The sequence below is a fragment of the Eschrichtius robustus genome, chromosome 10 (genome assembly GCF_028021215.1).
Source record: "Eschrichtius robustus isolate mEscRob2 chromosome 10, mEscRob2.pri, whole genome shotgun sequence".
In the NCBI taxonomy this organism is placed as follows: Eukaryota; Metazoa; Chordata; class Mammalia; order Artiodactyla; family Eschrichtiidae; genus Eschrichtius; species Eschrichtius robustus.
Genome location: NC_090833.1, coordinates 108526923 through 108553822, shown reverse-complemented (window position 1 = coordinate 108553822; position 26900 = coordinate 108526923). Strand labels below are relative to the sequence as shown.

Here is a 26900-nt window from a genome sequence, read left to right as displayed (position 1 = left end):
GAAAAGTAACACAATTAGCATTTTCAAACACCAAAAATTAATGAAATGACAATAGTGCAATTACTAAGTTTAATTAAATCTGATGACAAGTGTGTTTTGATTAATGATTTTTAAAAAGATAAAAATATTAAGCTCTAGAATTCTGTTCTATACAGAAGGATATGGAAATCTTATGCTTTATCATCTTTCCCTGGTACAAATTAGAAACTCAAAATACTTTAAATATACTCAAACTGAGTTGCTACAGCCAAGTGCCTATAAAGTGAGAATTTTGTGTACGAATTCAGAAATTACCTTTTAAAAAATGGGGATGGAAATTATTTGCTTGTCTTTAAATTTTCCTCTTTGCTTCTGATCAGGCACAAGAAATTTTCTGACCTCAAAGTGTGCTTTATAAATGATAAGTGGTCACATTTCTGTGGAAAACCACCTTGCTTTGTCAATGTTCTTACATAGAAGGCAAGTATTTTCCAGCTATAGCTACTAAGTTTCATAATTAAGGATTCAGAGTGCTAGTCAGTATACATCATCCAAAGACTTTTCCTTTCTTTGTATCCCTAGATAATTTTCAATGAATTTACCCCTGACTTTTCAATTCATAAGGAACAAAACTGAGGCAGGTTTCTGTATATGTGTGTGTGTCTTAGTATTTTTATTTTGATATTTGTTAAATAGTTTGTATTTTATGATAATGGGCTGTCTGAACTCATCCATATAGTAACTGTTCTATAGTTGAAATTGGCTTTAAGTATTAAAATTGTATACAAGGAAATTAGGGGTGTTGCAGTACTTGGTTGCAAATAACTTGCCATCTGGTGTTGGGTCAGAAAATGCTATTTCATTCGTGCTGAGAAAACAGCCAAACATGAAGCAATTCCTAAAAAAGAGAAAAAGATAATTTAACAATGGAAACAACTTAAAATTTTGATTAAACGTAAGCACAATTATCAATATTTTAAAGCAATCCAATTAAAAAATTTCAATCTCTTTACGTATTCTTGATTAAAACCAACATTATTTTATTAAGTGGTAAAATGACTCAATGCCTTGTATTTTACAGGTGGAAGTCTAGTGATATCATTTCACAGATGAGAACACTAAGGCCCAGAAAAAGTTCTGCTGAGAGGCAAAGGGAGCCACACAAACCATCCGGTTGACTCTAGGTGATCCGTGATAGTAAGCAACGAATATGAGATACTATTGCTAATTAAAAGCCACAGATAGTTATAACAACAAAAAAATAATTATTTTAACCAATAACTATATTCTTTTCAACTACATCACACACTCAGAGCTTTAAGAAGACAAAAACTAATCTGCATTTTGACTACAACTCTCCTTGATCCAGCTCAACAATGATTAAAAGAAAATGAAATAGCTGAAAGAATTCAACAAAACTGAGGGATAGTCTATGAAATAACTGGCCTGTACTCTTCAAATTCTTCAGTCATGAAATACAAAGAAAGGCTAAGAAACTGTTCCAGGTTAAGGAAGATGAATACTAAAGAGATATTATGACTAAATGCAATATGTAATCCCGAACAGGAAAAAAAATGCTATGAAGGGCATTTGAGACAAATGACAAAATTGAAATATCGACTATACATTAGATAGCATAGCATTATATTGGGATATTAAATACCCCAAATTTGATATCTGATCTGTCCTCATATAAGAGAATATCCTTGTTATTAAGAAATACATACCAGGTTATATACTGGTATTCTCCATACCAAATTTATGTATCTCAACATAAAATATAGAAAATAGAGGCATTTCACAATTAACTATGAAATAAAATCTTTACAGACACCAACTTCTCTCACTGCTCCCCTTTGTAAGGTATGGTGGGGGACTAGGATTGAGGCCTAGGACTGCAGCCCTGCTGTGGTCTTGGTGTTCTTTCTTAAAAAGTGTATGGAACCCAAAGGCTAGAATAGTGCTACTCAAAGTGTGGTCCTTGGTTTTGTCAAAGTGGAGTCATTGGTTTGTAATCTGTTATCTTAAAGACAGAGGTTGAGAGAGTAAGTGTTGTGAAACTCATCTATCTAAACTAGATTAGGTAATTAACAAGCAAGAAAGAAGCAAACTCATTTGTCCCATTATTAACTGAGTACCAACATACAGTGTTAGTACAGAGTGTGCATCCTGTAGTTTTAAAATGGAGAATTCATATACCAAAGACTCACCATTTAGAAATACACAGTTCAGTGGTTTTAGTATATTCAAAAATTGCACAAAATTCAAGAACATTTCATCACCCAAAGAAACCCTGTAGCCATTAGCAGTCACTCTCCATTCACCCTTCCCTCAGTCCCTGGAAACTGCTAGTCTACTTTCTATCTATGGATTTGCCTATTCTGGATGTTTTCTATAAACAGAATCATATGATAATATGGGGTATTTTGTGAGTGGCTTTTTTTAGTTAGCATAATATTTTCAAGGTTCATCCATGTTGTAGCATGTATCAGAACTTCATTCCTTTTTGTGGCTGAATATCCTATTGTAGTATTGTATGGATATACCACATTGTGTTTATCCATTAATCATGAATTTGGTTGTTTACATTTTTTTTGGCTATTATGAATAATGCTGCTATGAACCTTCATGTATAAGTTTTTGTGTGGACAGATGCTTCCATTTCTCTTAAGTATACTTGTAGGAGCAGAATTGCTGGGTCATATGGTAACAGTTTAATTTCTTGACAAACTGCCAGACTAGATTCCACAGCAGCTGTAGCATTTTACATTCCTACCAGCAGCATACAAGGATTAGTTTCCTCCACATCCTCACCAACACTTGTTATTTTCCCTTTGTTTTCGTTTAGTCATCCAAGTGGCTGTGAAGTGGTATCTCATGATGGTTTTGATTTGTGATTTCCTTTATAGCTAAGGATGTTGAGCATAGCTTCACATGCTTATCAGCCATTTGTATTTCTGCTTTGGAAGAAAATAGAATACATTGAAATCCTTTGCCTGTTGTTAAATTGGGTTGTCTTTTTGTGTGTTGTAAGGGTTCTTTTATATATGTTGGATATACTAGACTCTTATTAGATAAATGATTTGCAAATATTTTCTCTCATTCTGTGGGCTGTCTTGCTAATTTACTTTTACATTTAGTTACACTTGTGAGTTACAGCAAGTCTTTATCACCTAGTCACACACGGTCAATAAACATGTACAATTTCTAAAATTCTTTTTTTAAAAAATATTTATTTTTTATGTACAATTTCTAAAATTCTTTTTTTAAAAAAATATTTATTTATTTATTTATTTAGGCTGCCATTGGGTCTTAGTTGCAGCACGTGGGCTGTTCATTGAGGTGCGTGGGTTTTCTCTCTCTAGTTGTAGTGTGCAGGTTTTCTCTCTCTAGTTGTGGCACGCGGGCTCCAGAGCACATGGGCTCTGTAGTTTGCAGCACGCGGGCTCTCTAGTTGAGGCGCGTGAGCTCAATAGTTGTGGCGCACAGGCTTAGTTGCCCCATGGCATGTGGGATCTTAGTTCCCTGACCAGGGATCAAACCCACGTCCCCTGCATTGGAAGGCAGATTCTTTACCACTGGACCACCAGGGAAGTCCCTAAAATTCTTTTTTTTAAACTTATATTTTGTTTTTATAGATTTATTTAAATGTAATTTTACATCTGTTGAATCTAATAAAAATTTGGGCTTCCATTTTTCCATTTGTTTGTTTCCTAGCAATTTATCTTTATTTTGTTAATGTGTTGGTCTGTAACAAAATCCAGTCTTTGACCACAGGTAGTTTGAAAAGCACTGGGCTAGAATGTTTCAGACTTGGAATGTTGTGCCCGAAACTGAGTATATCTAGTTCTTTTTTTTTTTTCAGTGCCAGCATTGCCTTAGCCTGACTTTGGTAGTATTTATATAGAAGTGCCTTACCAACATCATTCCCTTTGGCTCATGAGCCGGGAAAGGTTCTGGGAAAGCTAATCTGGGTCTAATCCATTTTATTTTATTTCTTACCTGAGAGTATCTACCAGTCGTCTTGCAATGCGCTTTCTTCTCTTCAGTCTGAAGACCCAGATTCTACTTATCCCACAGATTGCAGGTTCTGGTACATCTGAACACTGCCAAGCCCTATGACATTCTTTAGAGCTTGGGGATTCTGGACCAGTTGGTTCAGACAGGACACGGAAGGCCTGCAATGATACACGGAAGCATCTAGAGCTAACAATACAGCTGAGTTCACATTTCTTTTTAAAAACCATTCTTTAAACAAAATTTAAGTATCTAAAATTAATCTTATCCTACCTTCACAAAAATGTTAAAATTGTTTGCTCTTTCTTGAATTCTTGCCCATTTATCGTCACACAACACTTAAAAATTACTAGTGTTGTTGAGATAGTCCCACATCCTAGTGTATTATACCATTGTGAAACTTTGTGTTGATTTAAAAAAATTATAAAAGCCTCTTCTAATAAAGTACATAAACTTCTCCCATTCTCTCCATCCTAAAATGTACATTTGATATTCTAAAAAACTAATAACACTAAAGAAGGTTTTTGCATATAAACTATGAAATTTGGTATTTAAATTTTTCTTTAAACTTCTTATTTTGAATAATTAGAGATTCAGAGGAAGTTGACAAATAGTACAAAGAGGACATTGTATCCTTCACCTAATTTCCCCCAATAGTTACATCTTCCATAACTATAGTACAACACCAAAAGCAAGAAATTAACATGGGTACAATGTGTGTGTATAGTTCCATGACAATTCAACATACCTGAACACTGATTTAACCATCACCACAATCAAAATACAGAGCTACTGCATCATCACGAAGCTCTTCCTCTTGTTACCTCCTTATAATCACACCCATTTCCCTGCCCCCCACCATCCCTAAACCCTGGCAACCACAATCTGTTCTCTATCTCTAAAATTCTGATATTCTGAGGATATCATACAAATGGACTCATACGGAATGTGACCCTTTGAGAATGGCTTTTTTTTTGAATTTTATTTATTTTTTTATATAGCAGGTTCTTATTAGTTATCTATTTTATACATATTAGTGTATATATGTCAATCCCAATCTCCCAATTCATCCTACCCGCCACTTTCCCCACTTGGTGTCCATACGTTTGTTCTCTACGTCTGTGTCTCTATTTCTGGAGAATGGCTCTTTTTCACTCAGCACAATGCCCTTGCTACCTGTCCAAGTTGTTGCATATATCCACAGTTTGTTCCTTTTTATCGCTAAGTAATATTCCATTGTATGGATGTACCAGTTTCTTTAATCACTCACCTACTGAAGGACACTTTGCTTGTTTCCAGGTTTTGGCTATTACAAATAAAGCTGCTATAAACATTCAGGTGTGGGTTTTTGTGTAGACATAAGTTTTCATTTCCAGGATAAATGCCCAAGAGTATGATTGCTGGGTCATATGGTAAATGTATGATTAGTTTTTTAAGAAACTGCCAAACTTTTTCCAGAGTGGCTGTAACATTTTACATTCCCTCCAACAATGTATGAGAAATCTAGTTTCCCTGCATCCACACCAGCATTTGCTATTGTCACTATTTTCTATTGTAGCTGTTCTGATAAGTGGATATTAAGTTTTAACTCCCACTGAGAAAACTCTGCTTCTGAAATGAGAATGAATAGAAGAGTATATGTATGAGTTAGCTGGCTATACAGATCTTCCTCAACTTATGATGGGATTACATCCCGGTAAATGTAGATTGTGGGCTTCCCTGGTGGCGCAGTGGTTAAGAATCCGCCTGCCAATGCAGAGGACATGAGTTCAAGCCCTGGTCTGGGAAGATCCCACATGCTGCGGGGCAACTACGCCCGTGCGCCACAACTACTGAGCCTGCGCTCTAGAGCCCGCGAGCCACAACTACTGAAGCCTGTGCGTCTAGAGCCCATGCTCTGCAACAAGACAAGCCAACACAATGAGAAGCCTGCACACCACAACGAAGAGTAGTCCCCGCTCGCCGCAACCAGAGAAAAGCCCACACACAGCAATGAAGACCTAACACAGCCAAAAATAATTAAATAAATAAATTTATTAAAAAAAAGAAAAAGATCAAAGAAAGAAAAGGCCAAGTTGATCACTTTTACAGCCCATAGTACAAACCAACTGCTCTTCTCTCTCTACTGTCTGATAAACACACAAGAGACTATATATGTGTATGTGTGGGTGTGTGGGTGTGTGCATATATATATATATGAGACGAAAAGCAGAAAAAAGGAAAATAAGAAAGATGGTAGAAATGAGGGGAAAAAAGGGAAGGCATGTATAAAAAGGAGTAAGATACAAAGCTACAGTAATGAAGACAATATGGTACTGGCACAAAAACAGAAATATAGATCAATGAAACAGGATAGAAAGCCCAGAGATAAACCCACGCACCTATGGTCAACTAATCTTTGACCAGGAGGAGAGGCAAGCATATACAATGGAGAAAAGACAGTCTCTTCAATAAGTGGTGCTGGGAAAACTGGACAGCTACATGTAAAAGAATGTAATTAGAACATTCCCTAACACCATATACAAAAATAAACTCAAAATGGATTAAAGACCTAAATGTAAGACTGGACACTATAAAACTCTTACAGGAAAACATAGGAAGAACACTCTTTGACATAAATCACAGCAAGATCTTTTTTGACCCACCTCCTAGAGTAATGGAAGTAAAAACAAAAATAAACAAATGGGGCCTAATGAAACTTAAAAGCTTTTGCATAGCAAAGGAAACTATAAACAAGACGAAAAGACAACCCTCAGAATGGGAGAAAATATTTGCAAACGAATCAACAGACAATGGATTAGTCTCCAAAATATATAAACAGCTCATTCAGCTCAATATTAAAGAAACAAACAACCCAATTAAAAAATGGGCAGAAGACCTAAATAGACATTTCTCCAAAGAAGACATACAGATGGCCAAGAAGCACATGAAAAGCTGCTCAACATCACTAATTATTAGAGAAATGCAAACCAAAACTACAATGAGGTATCACCTCATACCAGTTAGAATGGGCATCATCAGAAAATGTACAAACAACAAATGCTGGAAAGGGTGTGGAGAAAAGGGAACCCTCTTGCACTGTTGGTGGGAATGTAAATTGATACAGTCACTATGGAGAACAGTATTGGATGTTCCTTAGAAAACTAAAAATAGAACTACCACATGACCCAGCAATCCCACTACTGGGCATATACCCAGAGAAAACCATAATTCAAAAAGACACACGCACCCCAATGTCCATTGCAGCACTATTTACAACAGCCAGGTCATGGAAGCAACCTAAATGCCCATCGACAGACGAATGGATAAAGAAGATGTGGTACATATATACAATGGAATATTACTCAGCCATAAAAGGGAACGAAATTGGGTCATTTGTAGAGACGTGGATGGACCTAGAGGCTGTCATACAGAGTGAAGTAAGTCAGAAAGAGAAAAACAAATATCGTATATTAACGCATATATGTGAAATCTAGAAAAATGGTACAGAGGAACCGGTTTGCAAGGCAGAAATAGAGACACAGATGTAGAGGACAAACGTATGGACACCAAGGGGGGAAAGCGGGGGTGGGGGGAGGTTGGTGGTGTGATGAATTGGGAGATTGGGATTGACGTATATACACTAATATGTATAAAATAGATAACTAATAAGAACCTGCTGTATAAAAAAAATAAATAAAATTCAAATAATAAAATAAAATAAAAAGGACTAAGAGCATCGTTTCAAGATGTACTGAGACAGATAAGTATTTTTAAAAGGAAGGTGACATAAGTGTGGGACATTATAAAGTCAGGTTTAAAGAACACATTTGAACTATATGTCTTCTTAGCTAAAGATTACCCTGTAAGCTCCTTGAAAGGCAAAAACTATATATCTCTATTGTAGAACAAGGGTTGGTAACCTTTTTCTGTATGGGTTCAAATTGTAAATACTTTAGGCTCTTTGGGCCACGTGGTCTCTTTTGCACTGACTCAACCCTGCCTTTGTAGCACAAAAGCAACCACAGATTAATATGGAAATGAATGAGCATGGTTGTGTGTCAATAAAACTTTACAAAAACAGGTGGAGGGCCACACTTGGCCCATGGGCTATTGTTTGCTCCTCTGCCAGAACACTGCCAATTAGTATCCAAAGTAGATTCTAATTAAGGCACAAGTAAGGACTATGTTGCCAAATATATTTACCTGCACTAAGCCACATGTTCAATAACTGAGGTTATTTAAAATACTATACTTTATAGTCCAGGTATATAAAAGACAACATGAACTTAAGACTGACTTATCCTGCTTATATAAGGCAAAATACCAGATATAATAGAAAAACATGACTTCAATTATCTATATGGTCAAGGATATTTTAGAAGGAAAAATTCATTAATGGTAGCATTCTTAAATGCTTGAGACTTCTCCCAACTACTTTATTTTGCTCACAAATTATACCAGCAATTTATTAGACATATATGATACCTGTTTGATGGGCTCTGCAATTAAACACCCAACTACTTTCTTTTCATCAGAAATAAAGAGAAAAGTTTTGGTTTTGTTTGGACATCTGGGAACAACTTGCTGGAAGCCCAATTCATAATCGACAAGTTCTTGGACATCTTCGACCTAATGATGTTAAAAACCAAAAGATGTGAATTTGTTTTAAAAAGTATAATAGAAAATATACATATTTATATACACAAAAAGTATGATTATCATGTTTTGCCTCTTTTATCTCTACTTCCTAAATTTACACAATCCCAAAATTATTTCACTATTGATGCGTGTCTCTACCACTTTGGAAACAGGGTTTTAAGAAACTATTTTAAAGATTGCTTACAGCAGACAGAAATTCAGACCCTTGGGAGGGATAAGGAGTAGGACAATTTTATTTCAGCTTTATTCATTGTTCACTGGGGCTAAACATCCAGCCCAAGAAACAAACGCAACACCAACATAAGAATTAGACTCTGGAGCCATTAATTTCTCATTATTAAAAAGTTTAGTTTCTCTCTCACAAATTGAAGATGTAGGTAAAAGATAAGCTATAGAGCCTTCTCTGTCTTCTTTAATCTCTCCACCTGACGCTCCTTTGTCTTGTAACTGTAAGTTTAATTTTGTATGACGTACTATGAAAGTCTTCCTTATAACTGTACCAAAGTACAGCGGATTATCTATAAGCAAAGGTATTTTACAGTTCAACATAGGTTGATTTCTTGGTAGAGAATGGGGAGAATAGGAGGAAAACGAAGATTGAGAAAGTAACACTATAAATCAACTACATTTCAATTAAAAAAAGAAAAGAAAAACTAATGTTCCACACCTTTCTGATAGCATAACTCGGATCATGTGACAGGACCAACACAATTTTCCCATCCCAAAATTCTGCTACGACACGTTCTTTTTTCCAGCCCTGCCAAAGGAAAAAAAAAGTCACAGTTTAATCTGAAGAGGAAAAAAAATTAAATAATATGGTCTGGAGAGAACAAAAAGATGGACAATGAATGATACAAAAAAGAAAACCCAACTACAGGAATGTGGTAAGGGAAATAAAAGATGCCTAAAACAAAGTGTCTGCCCTCCAGGGGTTGACACCCGATCAGGAGACATGTAAACAATCTATTATAAAATAAGTTGAAGTCAAATAAGAGCCCTTCATAGGAATATAGAGAAAAAAACAATGAATTATCAGGGGTGTGAAGGTGGGGGAGGGGTGGGATAAGCAGAGGGGTTATTTTTTGGGTCGCACCAGCAGCAAGTAGGGTCTTAGTTCCCTGACCAGGGATCGAACCTGCACCCCCTGCACTGGCAGCGCAGAATCTTAGCCGCTCGACTGCCAGGGAAGTCACCAAGCAGAGTTTTAATAAATAAGGCTAAAAATATTATGAAGGCATGAACTACAGCAATAAAAATAGGGAGAAAAGGGAGTGCATTTGAGTAGCAGGTGTAGTCATAAAGATAAGGCCAACAATAGGATGTATCTGGAGTAGGAGGGTGCTTGATGAAGAGGTGGGACCTCTCTTCTCAGTAAAGAAAAAGTCTGGAGAAGTCGTAGAAAAGCCGTTTTTCTAAGGTTATCTATAAAGAAGAAACTAAAGTGAGGAAAGGAGAAACTCCTCAAGTCTTTGAGTTTTGTATCTTGACTGCTCAGCTCTGAAAGCTAGAGGTAAGGATGCAGGGTGTTCACTCAACCTAGAACAATAGCTTCTCTTATATTAGGACAGGAGGTCTGAAGTGGCACTTTTATTAAAACTTAACTTTTAAATACCATCAGTCTCAAAATTAAGGACAACAAAATTGCAGATGATGAAATATTTTTGGACACATAGATCTTTCCATATTTAGGCAAAAGAGATGTAAAAGCAGCTTCACTCTTTAGAACAAATGGAAACGACTATATTTTTTACTTACTGCGTATTTGATTCCCTCCAGAAATCTGTGGTGGTGCTGAACATGCTGCAGTTCATCCTCGGGGCTGGAAGCAGTGTAGATCATGCCACAAGACCTACACATGGTGGCTCCAAAATGTTTCTGACCAGCGTCCTACAATTGGAAGAGAAAAAAAAAAGCCTATCTAAACACATCACAGTTAGCTCTACATTTAGTTCATGTAAATTTGTCCATTCATTCAAATTTGTCCTCATTTTTTTTTTACGCTGGCACAGGTGAAATACTAAATGAAAGTCTGGTTACTCTATCTTCTTCTCTCTCCGCACAAACAAAATGGAATGAGAAGAGCCCTAAACATGCAATAGTGATGAAAGAAGTGAAACTGCCTCTTTGGACAGTGGAAAAAAAAATCAAGATTCTTTAGCTGGACCCATAGTTCTAGGAAGCAATAAGATTAAATCATAAATATTATAGCTAAGATGAACAATGGAACTTCCTTATTAAGCTCTTATACGAGAGGCCTAAAAAAGCCTCATTTCAAAGAGGTAGGGCAAAAATTTCAGGACTTATACATTCATTATATAGTATTTTTTCCTTAAGTGGTTAGGAGTCTGAAAAGTCTTTTCCCCAAGAGTTGATAAAAAATAAGTATAATACATAGTAAAAGTTCAGGAAAAGCGCAGATAAATTAGTGAATACAGAGAATTCAGGGATATTCAATGTCAAGGCTTATTAATTCCCATTCTATCTCATAAGGCACTGCTTAATGCTACCGAAAAATACCAAATTTTGAATTGTCTATATAGGCGTTTGCAAACTTTCTACCAAGGGCCAGAAAATAAACATTTTAGGCTTTGCAGGACACACATATTCTTTTTTTCCAACCCTTTGAAAATGTAAAAGCCATTTTTAGCTCATAGGCCATGGTCCAGATTTGGCCCACAGCCATAGTCTGCCAAACCCAGGTCTAATGCAATGTTGCTATTCTCATTAAGTCTTTTATAGATCAACAATAATTTTCCTTATCCAGAGGCAACTCATTCATCAGCATTCTACTAAGTTGCTAGGACTGCCCAACACCATCAGTTCAAAAATGTACTTGACTAGCTTTAAATGCTGCCACTACAGCAAAGGTAGCATTTACAAACTCAGAATATCTATAACCCCCGGTAACTATGCTTAGACAACATGTCAGACTTCAGGTTCTATATGTGAGAGCCATGTACAGGAGGAGCTTTGTTTTAAATTTACTCACAATGACGAGCTGGTCTTTTGTTTCTTTATTTGCATCTCTGGTATTAGTATTTTTCTGTATATTGATTTGTTTCAAGAAGTTAGTAGATGTGACAGATCCCACAGAAGACTGTTCTTCAACTAGAGATCTTGAAGTAGAAAGTTGGTAAGTATTATTTAATAATTTAAAAATATTTGACAAATTATAATGAAAAGAAATGTATATAACATTTGCAGAGGACTTTGCAATTTTTAGGGCTTTCTATTGACATAACTTGATGAAGTAATAGGGCTAGAAACAATGAGAAACCTGAGGCCCACTCAGACAGGATCGGTAAACTACTCAAGGTAAAGTAACTAGTGAAGTATGGCAGAAAGACTCAAATCCCTGTCTTCTAACTCCACGTCCAAGGGATTTCATCTACAGCATCAGCTGCATATATGCAGGATTTCTTTGTAAGTCGACGTCACCCTTAAAATTTAATCTTTTCTTGCTTTATCAAACCTTAGGACAATATTTACCCATGTAGGCATAAAGAAACTCCTGGAATACCACAGCAGATAAGTAGACTCTAATACTGAATCTCACAGACCCACAGGAAGTCAGTCATCAGCACATTATGATCCAACAACTTTTTACTGGGGCAGTGAGTGAGGCTAATACACTCGCTAGTCCGCATGCCTAAAGCAGCACCCTACTATTCTCAAATTCTTAGAGAAAAAAAAAAATTGGCTGGATAGATGTTGTTGAGGCAACCTTTTCACATTAGGAGAGAACGCTGGGACTGGCTTATAGAGATTGCAAACAGGAGCCCTTCGGCCAAAACCAGCTAGCAAATGTTTTGATCAACTCGCACAGAGTTTAAAACTTTGGATTAGCTACCAATATTTTAAACTCTAGAGATTCCACTTAAAAATGTGTATTGCCAACATTGCAAAAACACTGTAAGATCATTAGACCTCTGTTTCATCGAAGAATCTACTAGTTGGAGCTACACAGCACATGCTCTTTTAGGTGGGGCATGCTTCTCCAGTTGGCTCCAGTCTCTGCCCAGCCTGGCTGGCTCTGTAGGCACTGAGTTTGTAACCCTTGCCTTATAATGAAATGACCTTTTTCCAAGGATCAAAGAAATAGAAATCTCTAGAGAGTAGAGGCAAGGGAAAAAACCAAGTACCCAAAGCAAGGGGTTCAAACAGAAACTGATACTGACAAATGAAAAAACACTGGAAAAAAACCCTGTCTAACGCTTTATGCTAACCCAAGGTGTCTTGCTAGCAACTGACTAGAAAATGGCTTTCAAACTGACTTGACAAACCTATGGTGAGAAATATATTTCACATCATGACCAATACAGATACATATATATAACTGAAAAAAAAAAGGATTCACTAAATACACTTACTACGTGAGAGATGCATTATTCCATTCAAAAAAAATGCTAGATGTGATGCCCTTAAACTGATTTGATAAACTACTAATGCCTGTAATATAAAAAACACTTGTCTAGGTCGCTGACCCCCTCCACCCCTTATACATTTGCTAAGTACCACAGCTCTTGCCATCTCTGCATGCGTGACCGCAATCTCTTTACTTCTATCCTAGCAATTTTAACAGTTTATTATACGTATTTGTTTAAATGCCTGTCCTCTTCTAACCATAACTTCCTTGATAGCAGGACCATGTGTTATTTACCTTCACATCTCTAAAACTCGGTGTACTTCAGTACCACATGGTACTCTATAAATGTTTGCCAAACGCGAGATTACAAATCCAAAGAACCTGTAAACTACCTAAAGTAAAACTCACAGATTAAACCACAAGAAATTGATGATATCTGATTTTTTAGGTCCTACATAATGAGCAAATTTCAAATGATTCAACCAACAGTCTCCTAATATCTCCTTATGCTAGGTTAAATTAGTTTATATGCTGTTATTAGCTAATTGTGGTAGGTTTCAATCCTCAATAAATAGTCATGAAAGAAGACAGATGAGAAAAGGGAAGGGTGAAAAAAACTAGGAATATGGCCTTTGAAGGGGAAAAGTTGCCCAACCAACCCAATCTCCAAGGCAATTTAGGGTAAGATGCCTTAAGAGTAGGAGAACTTACCTAGGAAGTACCTTGCTCAATACCTTTAGTTGTTTATCATCAAACAGGGAGAAAAGAACCAAAGCTGCTTAGCGAGATGAGACGTTCAGACTATAAGAAACTTCTTTTTCAGAGCTTTTCCACTTATGCTCACATGTACCCATGCCTCCCGCACTTCCAGTTTTAGTTTTGACCAGGATAGTGGTAGCTTCAGCTGGGATTTGTAACAGCATTAAGCTGCTGCAAGTTTCTTACTCCTCTGGCCAGAGTCTCCTCATCTATAAGATGGGGTAATGATGGTATCTATACCATGAGGTTGTAAATGCCCATTAAACATGAACTATTATCAATATGTTGTCACACAGGGGAGGCAATACAGCCTAATGGGCTTTGGTTAAAATATGGATTCTAGTCCTGGCCCTGCCAACTATAATAGCTGTGCAACTGTGGCTGAATTACAAACAGTTTTCTCAGCTGAAAATGGTAATAATAGCATCAACCTTCTAGGTTGTTGTGGGGATAAGTGAAATAATGGATATAAACTACTTATTATGGGTCAGGTACTATATAAAAACGTAGCAATTATTACTATTCAAGTCCACAAAGGTCTTTTTCTTCTCTCAACTCTTCAAGTTTTTATGAGTTTCTATGAGAGGATCTGATTTCATCTCCAATTCTCAATATCTCTTTAATGGGGAACAAAAACAATGTTCTCCAAATTAAGTAGTGTAAGAAAGAAAAAGAGACCCAGTGGACTCACAATTAAACCTTGAACATTAAAATAAGAGTGACACTTACCTTTTTGTGTTGACTGAAGACACGGTGAAGATGGGATAGACAAGGGTCTCAGGAGAAACTTGTAGGCAAAAAGGTGACAATAATTTGTATCACAGAATAAACTTAAAGCTTTAAAGCATAAGAGTATAAAGGTTAATAAGACCAAAATACTCACATTACTTGATTTCAAGACTTAACAGTAATCAGGACAGTATGGTATTGACAAAGGGATAGACAAATAGATCAATGGAACAAAATAGAGAGCCCGGAAACACCCACGCAGATACAGTCAACTGATTTTTGACAGAGAGACATAAGTTAATTCAATGGAGAAAAGACAGTCATCAAATGGTGCTGGAACAATTTGACAGCCACATGCAAAAAAATGACAACACTGGGGCTTCCCTGGTGGCGCAGTGGTTGAGAATCTGCCTGCCAATGCAGGGGACACGGGTTCGAGCCCTGGTCTGGGAAGATCCCACATGCCGCGGAGCAACTAAGCCCGTGTGCCACAGCTACTGAGCCTGCGTGTCTGGAGCCTCTGCTCCGCAACAAGAGAGGCCACGATAGTGAGAGGCCCGCGCACCACGATGAAGAGTGGCCCCTGCTCACCGCAACTAGAGAAAGCCCTCGCACAGAAACAAAGACCCAACACAGCCAAAAATAAAATTAATTAATTTTTTAAAAAAAGTGAATAAAAGAGGAGAAATGTAATTTCTAAAAACAAAAAAAAAAATGACAACACTCACATAAAAATTAACTCAAAACGGATCACAGATCTAAATGCAAAATGTAGAACTATAAAACTTCTAGGAGAAAAATCCACATGAACTTGGGTTTGGTAATAATTTTTTACATACAACACCAAAAGCACAATACATGAAAGAAAAATTAAATGAGTTAGACTTTATCAAATTTAAGTGTTTTGCTCTGCAAAAACTGTTAAGAGAATAAAAAGACAAGCCACAGACTAGGGAGTAAATACTTTCAATCATATTTCTGATCAAAGATTTGTATCCAGAATATAAAAAGAACTCTTAAAACGCAATAATAATAAAAAAAAGTCCAATTAAAAATGGGCAAAAGATCTGAACAGACCCTTCTCCAAAGACATACAGATGGCAAATAAACACATGAAAAGATGTTCTGCATCATTTGTCATTAGGGAAATGCAGATTAAAAGCACAATGAGCTATTACTACACACCTATTAGAACGGCTAACATCCAAAACACTGACAGTAACAAATGCTGGAGGGAATGGGGAGTAACAGGAACTCCCATTCATTGCAGGTGGGAATGCAAAATGGCACAGTTGCTATGGAACATTTTGGCAGTTTTTTTATAACGTTTAACATAGATTTGCCACATAACCCAGCAATCATGCTTGTAGGTGTTAACCCAAGTATTATGAAATCTTATGTCCACAGAATAACATGTACACAAATGTTTATAGCAGCTTTATTCATAATTGCTAAAAACTGAAAGCAACCAAGATGTCCTTTATGTGGGGGAATGGATAAACAGACTATGTATGGTAATTCCATAGTTCAGCAGAAAAAAGGGAATGAACTATTAATACACGCAACAACACACATGAATCTTAAACGCATTTTACTAAGTGAAAGAAGTCAGACCCAAAAGTCTACCTATTGCACGACTGCATTTGTGTGACATTTTTACCGGAAAAGGTAAAACCATGGGGACAGAAAACAGATTAATGGTTGCCAGGGGGATGAAGAAGGGTAGAATAGGTGACTACAAAGGATACACACAAGGGAAATTTTAGGATGAGAGACCTGTTCTGTAGGGTACTGAAGGGGTTGATTCATGGCTCTATGCACTTGCAAAATCCATAGAACTATATATAACAGAGAGTAAAATTGAATGTATGTATTAAAAAGAAAAAAACAACCATGATGTTGAGGGACCCCAAGATAGAACGCAGACTGTGACAAATGAATCTAACTGCATTAGAACTACATGGAGAACTGCACTGAAGGAGACAGTGGAAGAAAGGAAAGATGACCTAAGTAACTTTACAAAACAACATTCTGACTAGAAATTGGAAGGCTAAAGACAAAAGGACTGTACTTAAATGGTACACGCTGGTAAATGTGTTTCCCACAGGAGTATGAATTAATTCTGAAACTGTGTTGCAGGTATATTGGGACTGTACTTAATTACGTAGGCGCCCAGTGGCTGGGAGGAGCCAGGTTCTCACTATCTGAGAGAAGTTACAGATAAGCACAAAAGGAAGGGACAGATAAACCCTGTGGGACTGGATTAGTCGGAGACATCAAGTTTGAACTTATGTTTCTTTAGCATATGTACAGATGGAGAGATGCACAAACAATTATAGATGTGTGCATATACATGGATTAGGATACATACATATATTGATATTTTCTAGCTCTGTCTGCTGAGAGGGCCTAGGAGCCACGACACTCCAGTAGCAACAAGCACACCAAGTCCAGAACTTGGTTTCTAAATTATATTCGCCAACAGAAGGAACTAGGGTTCCTTGGAGAAGTGGCCAAGTCTAGGACTGCGTCAAAGCAAACGCAAGATGAGCCGGGAGCATCTTGTAGTGACAGAAAGTAAGAAGGAAGTGCTCAAAAAGCAAAAGAAGGGGACAGGTCAAAGAGAACTGACCTGAAAATATCTCCCAATGGTCAAAGCTGGAACAATATGAGCAACAGAATATATAAATAATGTAGTATTAAATTTTAACCCAAAATATAAAATATTCATGAGTGCATACTGATGAATATCCAGGAGTCCATTTATTTATTTAAAGATTGAATAAATAGGGACTCCCCTGGTAGTCCAATGGTAAAGAATCCATCTTCCAATGCAGGGGATAAGGGTTCAATCCCTGGTCGAGGAGCTAAGATCCCACATGCCGCGGGGCAACTAAGCCTGCGCGCCGCAACTACTGAGCCTGTGCGCCTCAACTAGAGAGCCCGCATGCCAGAAACTACAGAGCCCACACACTCTGGAGCCTGTGCGCCACAACTAGAGAGACAAAACCCACACACCACAACTAGAGAGAAGCCCGCACGCCACAACAAAGAGCCTGTGCACTGCAGCAAAAGATTCTACATGCCGCGATGAAGATCCCGCATGCCATAACTAAGACCCGACGCAGACAAAAAAATAAAATAAAGACAACTCTTCCTTACAGAAGGAATCCAAATTGGGCTTCCCTGGTGGTGCAGTGGTTAAGAATCCGCCTGCCAATGCAGGGGGACACGGGTTCGAGCCCTGGTCCAGGAATATCCCACATGCTGCAGAGCAACTAAGCCTGTGCACCACAACTACTGAGCCTGCGCACTAGAGCCCGCGAGCCACAACTACTGAGCCTGCGTGCCACAACTACTGAAGCCCACGCGCCTAGAGCCCATGCTCTGCCACAAGAGAAGCCGCCGCAATGAGGAGCCCGTGCACCACAATGAAGAGCAGCCCCTGCTCGCCGCAGCTAGAGAAAGCCCGCGCGCAGCAACGAAGACCCAATGCAGCCATAAATAAATAAATAAATAAATAAAACTAAATCTAGAAAAAAATAAAAAATAAAGGATTATTTTTAAAAATAAAATAAGGGAACATTGTTTAAAAAAAAAAAAAGAAGGAATCCAAATAGTATATGAAAAATCTTCCTCTCTAGGAGATGAAACTTAATCCCCACCCCTCCCTGAAAAGGGCAGGCCAGACTTAGTGACTTACTTCCAAAGAACAGAGTTTGGGAAAGGAAAAAGGGTAACTTTTACAGTGGAGAAATAAGGCAAACCTGACCTTCACCAAGTGACAGAGGTTAACATCATCTGTAATGTCATGTGGACATCAGCACCCAATACGATGTGGTGAGAAGGGCAGTTCACCTCAGTGGCATTCTTCCCCCAATCCCATAACCCCAGTCTAATGATGAGGAAAACATCAGACAAACCCAGGTTCAGGAACATCCAGATAAGATATCTGGCCAGGACTCCTTAAGAATGTCAAGGTCATGAAAAACATGGAAACAAAGAAAAGACTGAGAAAATATCACAGACCAGAGGAGACTAGGGAGACATGACAGCTAAATGCAATATGATCCCCAGGGTGGATCCTAGAACAGAAAGGGGACATTAATGGAAAAATTGATCAAATCCAAATACAGTCTAGAGCTTAGTTAATAGGAACATACCAATGATCTAAGTTTCTTAGTTTTGACAAAGGTACCACAGTAATTTAAGATGCTAACAAAGGGGGAAAGAGGGTAATACAGGAACTCTCTGTATTATCTTTACAACTTTTCTGTAAATCTAAAATTACTACAAAATAAAAAGCTTATTAAAAAAAAGAAAAAAGGTGTGAGTTCCCTGGTGGTTAGGACTCGGAGCTTTCACTGACCAGGTGTAACCCCTGGTCCAGGAACTGAGATCCCACAAGCCGCATGGCATGGCCAAAAAAAAAAAAAAAAAAAAAAAAAAGTAAAAGAAAGAAAAAAGTTAAATAGTAGTTGATTAGAGAAAAATAGTACATTGAAAGTATGCTATTTAGTAAAAGAGCAAACTTTTAACTTTGCACTGAAAAATAATTAGAGCTCATTCTCTAGAAACAAGGCCAAGACAGTTGAGAATCTGACCTGCTATGCATAAGTTACTTAACCTTAAGTCTGTCTCCTCATCTGTAAAATGGGCATACAAACTTATTTCCTAGGGTTGTTGTAAGAATTAAATGATAAATTAGTTATTAAGTAATAAGGTTTTATCATTTGTTTACTACCTTTATGAATTTTGCCATATGCTTGTACCATCTGTTCTTTTGTTTGTTTGTTTGGTCACGCAGAGTGGCATGCAGAATCTTAGTTCCCCAACCAGAGATCGAACCTGTGCCCCCTGCAGTGGAAGCACGGAGTCTTAACCACCGGACCGCCAGGGAAGTCCCTTGTACCATCTGTATTATATTTTATTTATTAAATATTTTTCCTTAAATGGACTTAGACAGTGTACTAAAATAAATTTATTTTTAAAGGAAATTTTATAACTATTGTAAATGAAAAGCCGTTATTATTTTTCTGCTCCAGGTTCTGTCATATCAGGGATAGCACGACCCATGGAAAACACAAAGCATACTAAACATTTAGCACTGCCTGGTACATATTCAGCAGCTAATAAGTACTAGTTATTAACAGTATATCTCAGAATAACCATTATGAATCATCATTCTGTATATCCTTATGTCATTAGATCCTCTTAAGGGCTATTTTGCTTTTAGTTTTATCTTTGTTTTCTTCCTGTGAGCTACAGTTTCTCACTATAGTCTGCATATCTACTTCTAGAATTTTAATTTATTTCCAAATTTATAGGTATAATGAACAAGTTAAAGTTACAAAGAATCTGGCTGGTAAGTAGAATGTTAATCAACCTCTTTTTATATTCATAGTTTAGTAAATACTGTTTAAGTGAACAGTGACACCATAAGTTAATAATAGGATTTCAGGACTAAGAGAGATTTAAAAATTAAGACTAACCCCTTACTTTAGAGACCTCTTCCCTAGATCACACAGTTAATTAGTGGCAGACCTAGACAAAACCCCAAGGTTCCTGATGCCCAATTCAGTGCCCTTTGATGGCCTTTTAAATTCTGCTTACAACTGGGCTTTGATCATAGATACATAACAAATTGTTTTCACTCCCTCCTATTATTTGGGGTAAAAGGTAGGTAGGGTATGTATGATAAGAACACCTGGCCCTAGGGAGCTTAAGTAACTTGGTCACATCTCACAGACCAATTAATCATCAGTATTTTGTCTTAAGTTCCAGCCAAAGGTCTCTTTGTCTCCTCCATAAAATGCACTGCACTGCTTATCATAGAAAACAGTGTTACCAAGATAAACACAAAGATAGAGGTCACAGATACTGAATATTTAAAAAACCCAAAATATTATTGTATACAATTTCATACTGACACATGTAATGAAGCATTATTACAAGCAAATAAACTCATTTTGAGAAGAAAACTTTTCTCTTCCTTACCAGCCTTGTTCTCACTGAAAGACTCCTCTGAAGAAAAACTCTTATTTTCATCGGTTTTACATTCCCTTGAAGAAATGACTCTATCTGATGCATCCTGAAAATAATGAATAAGTAAAATTAAGGAAATCTATAATTCTTAATCATTTTCTAATTTAGTGAATGAATCCCAATAGATCTGCTTCTAAAACAGAGTATGTAGTTTATTATGAATTATATTTCATAATGACCTTAAATTCTCAATTTTCAGTCTATTTTAAGGAAAATTCCCTTTATATCTACTAAATGTAATATTTTAAAAGACAGAGTGTGCATATTTAAGTCTATAATTTGTCATCCTGTCGAAAATGTATTATTTCCTGACAAAGATGACAGAATGAAGATTATAGAACATCCCTTCTACAAAAATGAATCGAACAACAACAAAAAAATTAGTGAAAACAGCGAAAATCTCCCCAGCAGCTGCCAACTGAAAAGGAACAACCTTTTGTCACAAGCTTTAAAGTCAGGGAGCCAAGGAAAGAAAACGGACATTCTGGAGTAGTTGGAGAGGCTTCTAAACTCCCACTTTTTGGGCAGTAGCAGGGACTAACACTACTTGTTTGGCGAGACTCAGCATATATAGCTTGGGGGAAAAGGAAAAAACTTTTGATTAAAGAGGAACTCATTCAACATCATAACATCTCAGAAGAGGTGAGACAACCCATCAGTGTGCCACTTCTCAGGGGTCCATAAGGAGTTGGGGAAAGGTTATGCTCCCTCTAATGAAAATAGGATTCACCCTCGTCTAGCAGAGATGAATACTAGTAGTGGGTATTTAACAAAACCTTAGGTAGAGAACTAGAGCCCAGCTGCACAAATTTAAGATGCACAAAAGCCCAGCTTCTCAAACTACTAAAAGCTAGGCAGAACCCAAAACCTAACCCCTTAAGATGAAGCTCAGAAAAACAAGTCAGAAGAGTATTGCAGAGAAATCACCATGTCACTGTAACAAGACTGTCTCTTCATTATCAAATGGACGTGGAGAATACTAATCGGGACCCCTCCCCTACACGCACTTTGCTTCATTGGACTGAGAATTAATTTTAGCTTGAGTTGTGCCCTAGATTTTTAAAAACTGAGTTATATTTATATACGGTGACATGCACAGATACACAGTAGAGTTTGATGAATTTTTCATAAACTTATGTATCATGTAACTCAAACCCCTATCAAGATATAGGGTTTTTTGTGTTTTTTTTGGGGGGGGTCAGAAATAAGATGAAGAATTCGTAGAACTGCTGTTCTGGCTTCGGCAAGCAAGAACATGTTCCATTTAACAATATACTTGATAGAAATGCTTACAAGGGCAGCAGGTAAATGAAATTAGCAGCAAAACTGGACTGATCTAGATATGTATCCATACGTTGATTTAGTGGAAGGAAATGAAGAGCCCATACCTGTCAAATGGTAGCCTGATACTCCGTTCTGGGAGATTACTGCCACGCAGGAATGTGGGCTTAGCTTTGCCAGAGTTCAATTTTTCATGAAACACCAGAAATCTGTTACCTGACATTTAAAAACAAAAAATGCTGGCTCTAAACATTATGTAGGCCAAGCAAACATCCATGGGCTGGACTTGGCCCACTGGCCACCAATGATAATCTTTGCCGCTGAGATCTGAAATGTAGGAGACTACAAGAGGTAGCAACTGGGGTTGAATTTGGGAGGAGGCAATGAGAACAATAAGAGGTGAGGAGGGAAATGACTGCAGAGAGAGTTTGAATTGCTCAGCAGTATATGAGCCTCAGAGTGTATGTGAAAGCCTACAGCTGCAAGGGTTGTGATGAACATAAACAAGTCACCACAGACATGGCAGTCGCCAAACTGGGAGCCCTTCTTAAGGCCTGTTGCCTCAACTACTTTCTGCACTTGGCTACATGGAAAAAAAACCGCCTTTCTCTCCCTACTGACAAGAGGTCAACAATAGAAGGTATAGACCTGCACTGTCGATTATGGTAGCCACCAGCCACAAGCAGCTAATGAGAACTTGCTACATGGCTAGTCCCAATTGACACATGCTGCAAGTGGAAATAAACATGGATTTCAAGGACTTGGTACAAAAAAGAAAGAATGTAAAATATCTCATTAATAACTTTTTGTACTGATGACATAGAAATAGTAACATTTAAAATATATTGGGTTAAACTTTTTAGAAACTATCCTAATGTGGCCACTAGAAGATTTTAAATTACGTGTATTGGTATTCTATCAGACAGCACTAGTCTAGGCCAGCTGTGACAAATAGGAGCACAATCAAAAAAGCACAGAATGGCACCCATGAAAACACACTACGTAAAATAAACAAAAATCCAACTATACCTTCACAGTGATCATCTCCAAGTAGTGGGATTACAGAAGATACATGTTTTTTAAAAATTTATTTATTTATTTATTTATTTTTGGCTGCGTCGGGTCTCCGTTTCTGCACAAGGGCAATACATATTTTTTATATTCTCTGTATTCTCTAAATTTTCTAGAATAAGCTAGCACTTTAAATAACGAGCTGAAACAAACAAACAAAAATATGCTCATTCTCCGGAAACCTACTACATGAATTTTATTATTTCTACTTTCTAAAAACACTGACTACCAAGTAAAAGTTACGTTTCTCTGGACCACAGTCATGAGGGAACTTAATGAGATGTAAACCTTAATGCCAAGAAAATGTTGCTGGGCTTCCGTAAGCCAAAAAAGGGAGGAAAAGCCCATCTTTCTACCCTGTCTCTAAATTCTTTATAGTGGTGATACTATTTGGCTTCATAAAAGCAGTCCTACAGACTGTAAAGAAAACAAAATTTTGGGCTTCCCTGGTGGCACAGTGGTTAAGAATCTGCCTGCCAACGCAGGCGACACGGGTTTGAGCCCTGGTCCGGGAAGACCCCACATGCCGCGGAGCAACTAAGCCCGTGCACAACTACTGTGCTCTAGAACCCGCGAGCCACAACTACTGAAGCCCACGCACCTAGAGCCCGTGCTCCACAAGAGAAGCCACCGCAATGAGAAGCCCGCACACCGCAACGAAGAGTAGCCCCTGCTCACCGCAACTAGAGAAAGCCCACGTGCAGCAAGGAAGGCCCAACGCAGCCAAAAATAAAATAAATTTATAAAAAAAAAAAAAAAAAAAAGAAAACAAATTTTGTTCAAAGTTACATATATACAATGTATACTGAAGCTCTGTTATATAACCAGCTTAGTTTTAAAAGTGATATATTTACATTTACCTTTATTAATTTCTCTTCATTTTTACTTCTTTCACTCAGCAGCTCAGTGTTCAGTTTTTTTTCTACTAATAAACACTTTGGCACTTGCCTTGTCTCAAAACTTCTTTCATTGACAGTTTCCACATCAGACTCTTCAATAACTTCTGATTTATTCTTTTGGGTGAGTCCCAGTAATGGCTTATCTTCCAGGGGCAATTTTCTCAGAGAGGGTTTTTTCCTACTAACAAAAAAAGCTGCTCCTCCCTGGAGGGTAACTTGTGGTTTGACCTTTTGGCTTAGAACGCGAGGAGCATTCAGATTATTTTCAGCTGAGTAACAATTATTCTCTTTCTCCACAATTGGCTTATAGGCCACTCGATTTTGCTTGGAATTTTTAGAATTCTTTGACACAGGCTTGATGCACTTATATCCTGGTTGACACTTAGCAGTTAAACTCTTCTGTGGTTTTTTGTTCATCTTCTTGGAGCAGGCTGGTTTTCCCTGCATTTTTTCTGTCACACTGGGATATGATCTATCTTCATTATTAGTTTTTAGACAAATGGATCTACTCTCTTTTATCAGCTTTCTCTCCAGTGGATTGAGGTACCACTTATCTTTGTTGTAAAAGGATATGGTAGACACAGCAGATTTAAATGGTGAACCTTGATTTGCAGATGGCGATCTATTTTTAGTCGTTTTGAGTGGACTTGAAATGAAATGGCCTTGTTGAGAGCAATGAATCTTTTCTTCATTTTTATCACTGCTTTGGCAAATGTGCTTTTTATTAGGTGATGGAAATATATTTTCAGTGAAGTCCGAAATTAATTTCTTTGATGGAATTTCTGATAATAGGCTATGAAAAGAAACACAGTCCATTGATAAATATTGTTATTTTGCTTCCATTTCTATGTCAATTTACTGCTAAGCAATAAACAACTCTACCTGTAAGGCATATTAAAAATGCATCTTCTCCACCAAACATCCATCCATATACATTAGTAGTTTAACAGCAGAATTCTCAAATTCTGTCTCTACCAAACAAAGCATTTGAATATTTTTCAAAACTAAGATTCCAATGTTTGTGAAAACAAACACTGTTTACAAAGAAGCTTTGAGATGCATGTATATGTATGTGTGTGTGTGTGTGTGTGTGTTTTAAAACCTATTTCTAAGTTTTGGCCATATACCTGCTATAATTTCCCTAAAATGATTAATTTTATGTAATAAACTGACCACTTAGGGCTGTTCTATAATATATATCTCTGGTACGACATACATAGAGTATAGAGCTTTATAGGATTGCTTATGGATGAGTATCTACTATATGCAAAACAGTATGTTAAATATTACATAAGAGAGCAGTAAGGAGCAAGGTAATAAAAGATCTGACCCACATTTCCAAGCCATAGGAAACAGCCCTTTCTCTGACTCCCTCCAAAGGCCTTAAGGAATTAATTATGAAAGCTTACAGTATTTCCAGACTAGAATTAGAATATAAAGTATTACTGTAGCCACAAGGAGTAGGTGAATGGAAGAATGGAAATATTTAGAGACAGAAGAGAGGAGATAAAAAATGCAAGATGGTGGATTTTTCTTTTTTTTAACAGTTTCTACTCATAGGATGAGACTCACTTATCACAGTTCAAAGAATGCTGCTTCCTTTTCCTTGGAGTTAAAGTTGACATCTTCTTAACTGAACTCCTAAAAGCAACAGAACAATATAATAACCAAATTAATCCAATGTGTATAGAAATCACTAAATCAAAATTATACTTTATAAGTCTGAAAGAGTTCTCAGATGGGTAATGGTCCATAAAGATCCAAAAAAGGGGGGGTGGGTTTAAAAAGCAAATCACTTTAATAAAGATTTAAACCATGATGGTAAAAAAAAAAAAAAAAAAAAAAAAAGAAAAGGAAAAACACTACATCACAGTAGCAACTAATTCAGCAGGGACAGTACAACTTAATTAACTAATTAAGCAGGAATAGTACATGTTTCAAGCCGGAAAATGATCCTACCAAGGAGGAAGGATTTTACCCCATTTCAGGACACACCTTCCCCTCAATTAGCCTGATGAATCCATACCAAGTTTAATCACTTTATATTCTGGGCAGCTGTCCTTGCCACTGCCCTCACCCCTACCCCTCCCGCTGTTAGATGCTCTTGCCCTAGGCTTCCATTCCATCCTGCACCTCCTTGGTATCCGTTTAGCACATTTTCTTGTTGTTAGTTTGACTATCTTTCTCAACAGCCTGCATGTTCAAAGAAGGCAGAGACCGTCTCTAGCTTTTTCTTCAGAAGCAAGAAAACGGGGAGGCATAATCCTCTCTCATTTTTCTAGTCGAGGAGCCGCTCGTTTCCTTATTTACCAAATACTCTGACCTCCTAAGGCTGCGGGTAAACACAATCACACATGTTAACTCTCGGGCAGATGGTATGTTGCTCAGTAAGCGTTTTCCCTTCCCCTTCCTTCGGATCAAGTATATTTAAAAAAAAAAAACACAAGCGTGACTTCAAACAAACAGAAAAACCTGGGTGTCTGGGAATTAGTGTCGAGCTGCGGCTTAAGGGAAGACCTTTCTGGGGCTGAATGAGGAAAGGTAGGAGAGAAAAGCCCCTCTGTCCCCAAACGCTGTCAGGGCAAAAAGACGAGAAAACCCTGCGTCAGAAAGATGGAAACCCGGTGACCTGAAGTGCGGACACCCGCTCGCTGGCTTCGGTCTCCAGCCGCGAACGCGCCAAGCACCGAGCACAAGCTCTTTTTCCTTGACATTCACCTCCACGTTCCACAGAACCTCCCGGTCTCCTGGCTCTCCCACCCCACGCCTCGACCCTCCGCAGGACTTACCTGCTCCTCGGACAGGCGACCTCTCCTCAGCAGAGCCAGGGATCCCCACTGTATTCAAATTCTCGCGCGCCAGTCCAGGCGGAAGTAGGTGAGTTCCGATTGGCCGCTTCCCAGCGCGTCCAGGGGCTGGCTCGGTGATTGGTTGTGCACTAGCGTTTGCCCCGCCCACCCGAAAGGCGGTCTCCAAGATTCTCCCGCCCTTGCAAGGCTAAAAGCTCTCTTCTCACCGAAACCAAGTCTTCCACAATCCCTTGAGGCGCGCCGGGCTCCATTCCGGTGGCCCTATCTAAGATGCATTCTGGGAATTGTAGTTTTTGGCAGAAT

General features: G+C 37.8%; 1 protein-coding gene across 2 annotated transcripts; it reads right to left on the bottom strand.

The window, feature by feature from the left end:
• Nucleotides 1-92: 92 nt before the first annotated feature.
• Nucleotides 93-26640, bottom strand: ESCO2 (establishment of sister chromatid cohesion N-acetyltransferase 2). 2 transcript variants are annotated; one of them, XM_068552581.1, is made up of 11 exons: nucleotides 26577-26640; nucleotides 25360-25428; nucleotides 23749-24580; nucleotides 20489-20582; nucleotides 14492-14549; nucleotides 11627-11753; nucleotides 10393-10524; nucleotides 9305-9394; nucleotides 8464-8607; nucleotides 3982-4157; nucleotides 93-877 (listed from the first exon to the last, which is right to left on the bottom strand). In XM_068552581.1, the coding sequence occupies exons 2-11, from the start codon at nucleotides 25410-25412 to the stop codon at nucleotides 745-747; spliced, it is 1839 nt and encodes a 612-aa protein (XP_068408682.1). In that variant the 5' UTR covers nucleotides 25413-25428; nucleotides 26577-26640; the 3' UTR covers nucleotides 93-744. The 2 variants fall into 2 exon arrangements, with proteins under 2 accessions (XP_068408682.1, XP_068408683.1); XM_068552582.1 differs by lacking the exon at nucleotides 93-877 and adding an exon at nucleotides 2870-2936.
• Nucleotides 26641-26900: the final 260 nt, after the last annotated feature.

Bases quoted from the DNA above. Each gene is read 5' to 3' on its own strand.
- ESCO2 (XM_068552581.1), bottom strand. From the start codon at position 25,412: ATGTCAACTTTAACTCCAAGGAAAAGGAAGCAGCATTCTTTGAACTGT. The intron at 11,754-14,491 runs GTAAGTGTCACT...TTCTACTTCAAG, and splicing joins TCTTCAGTCAACACAAAAAG to ATCTCTAGTTGAAGAACAGT. The intron at 4,158-8,463 runs GTATCATATATG...GTATCATTGCAG, and splicing joins TTGCAGAGCCCATCAAACAG to GCCTTCCGTGTCCTGTCTGA.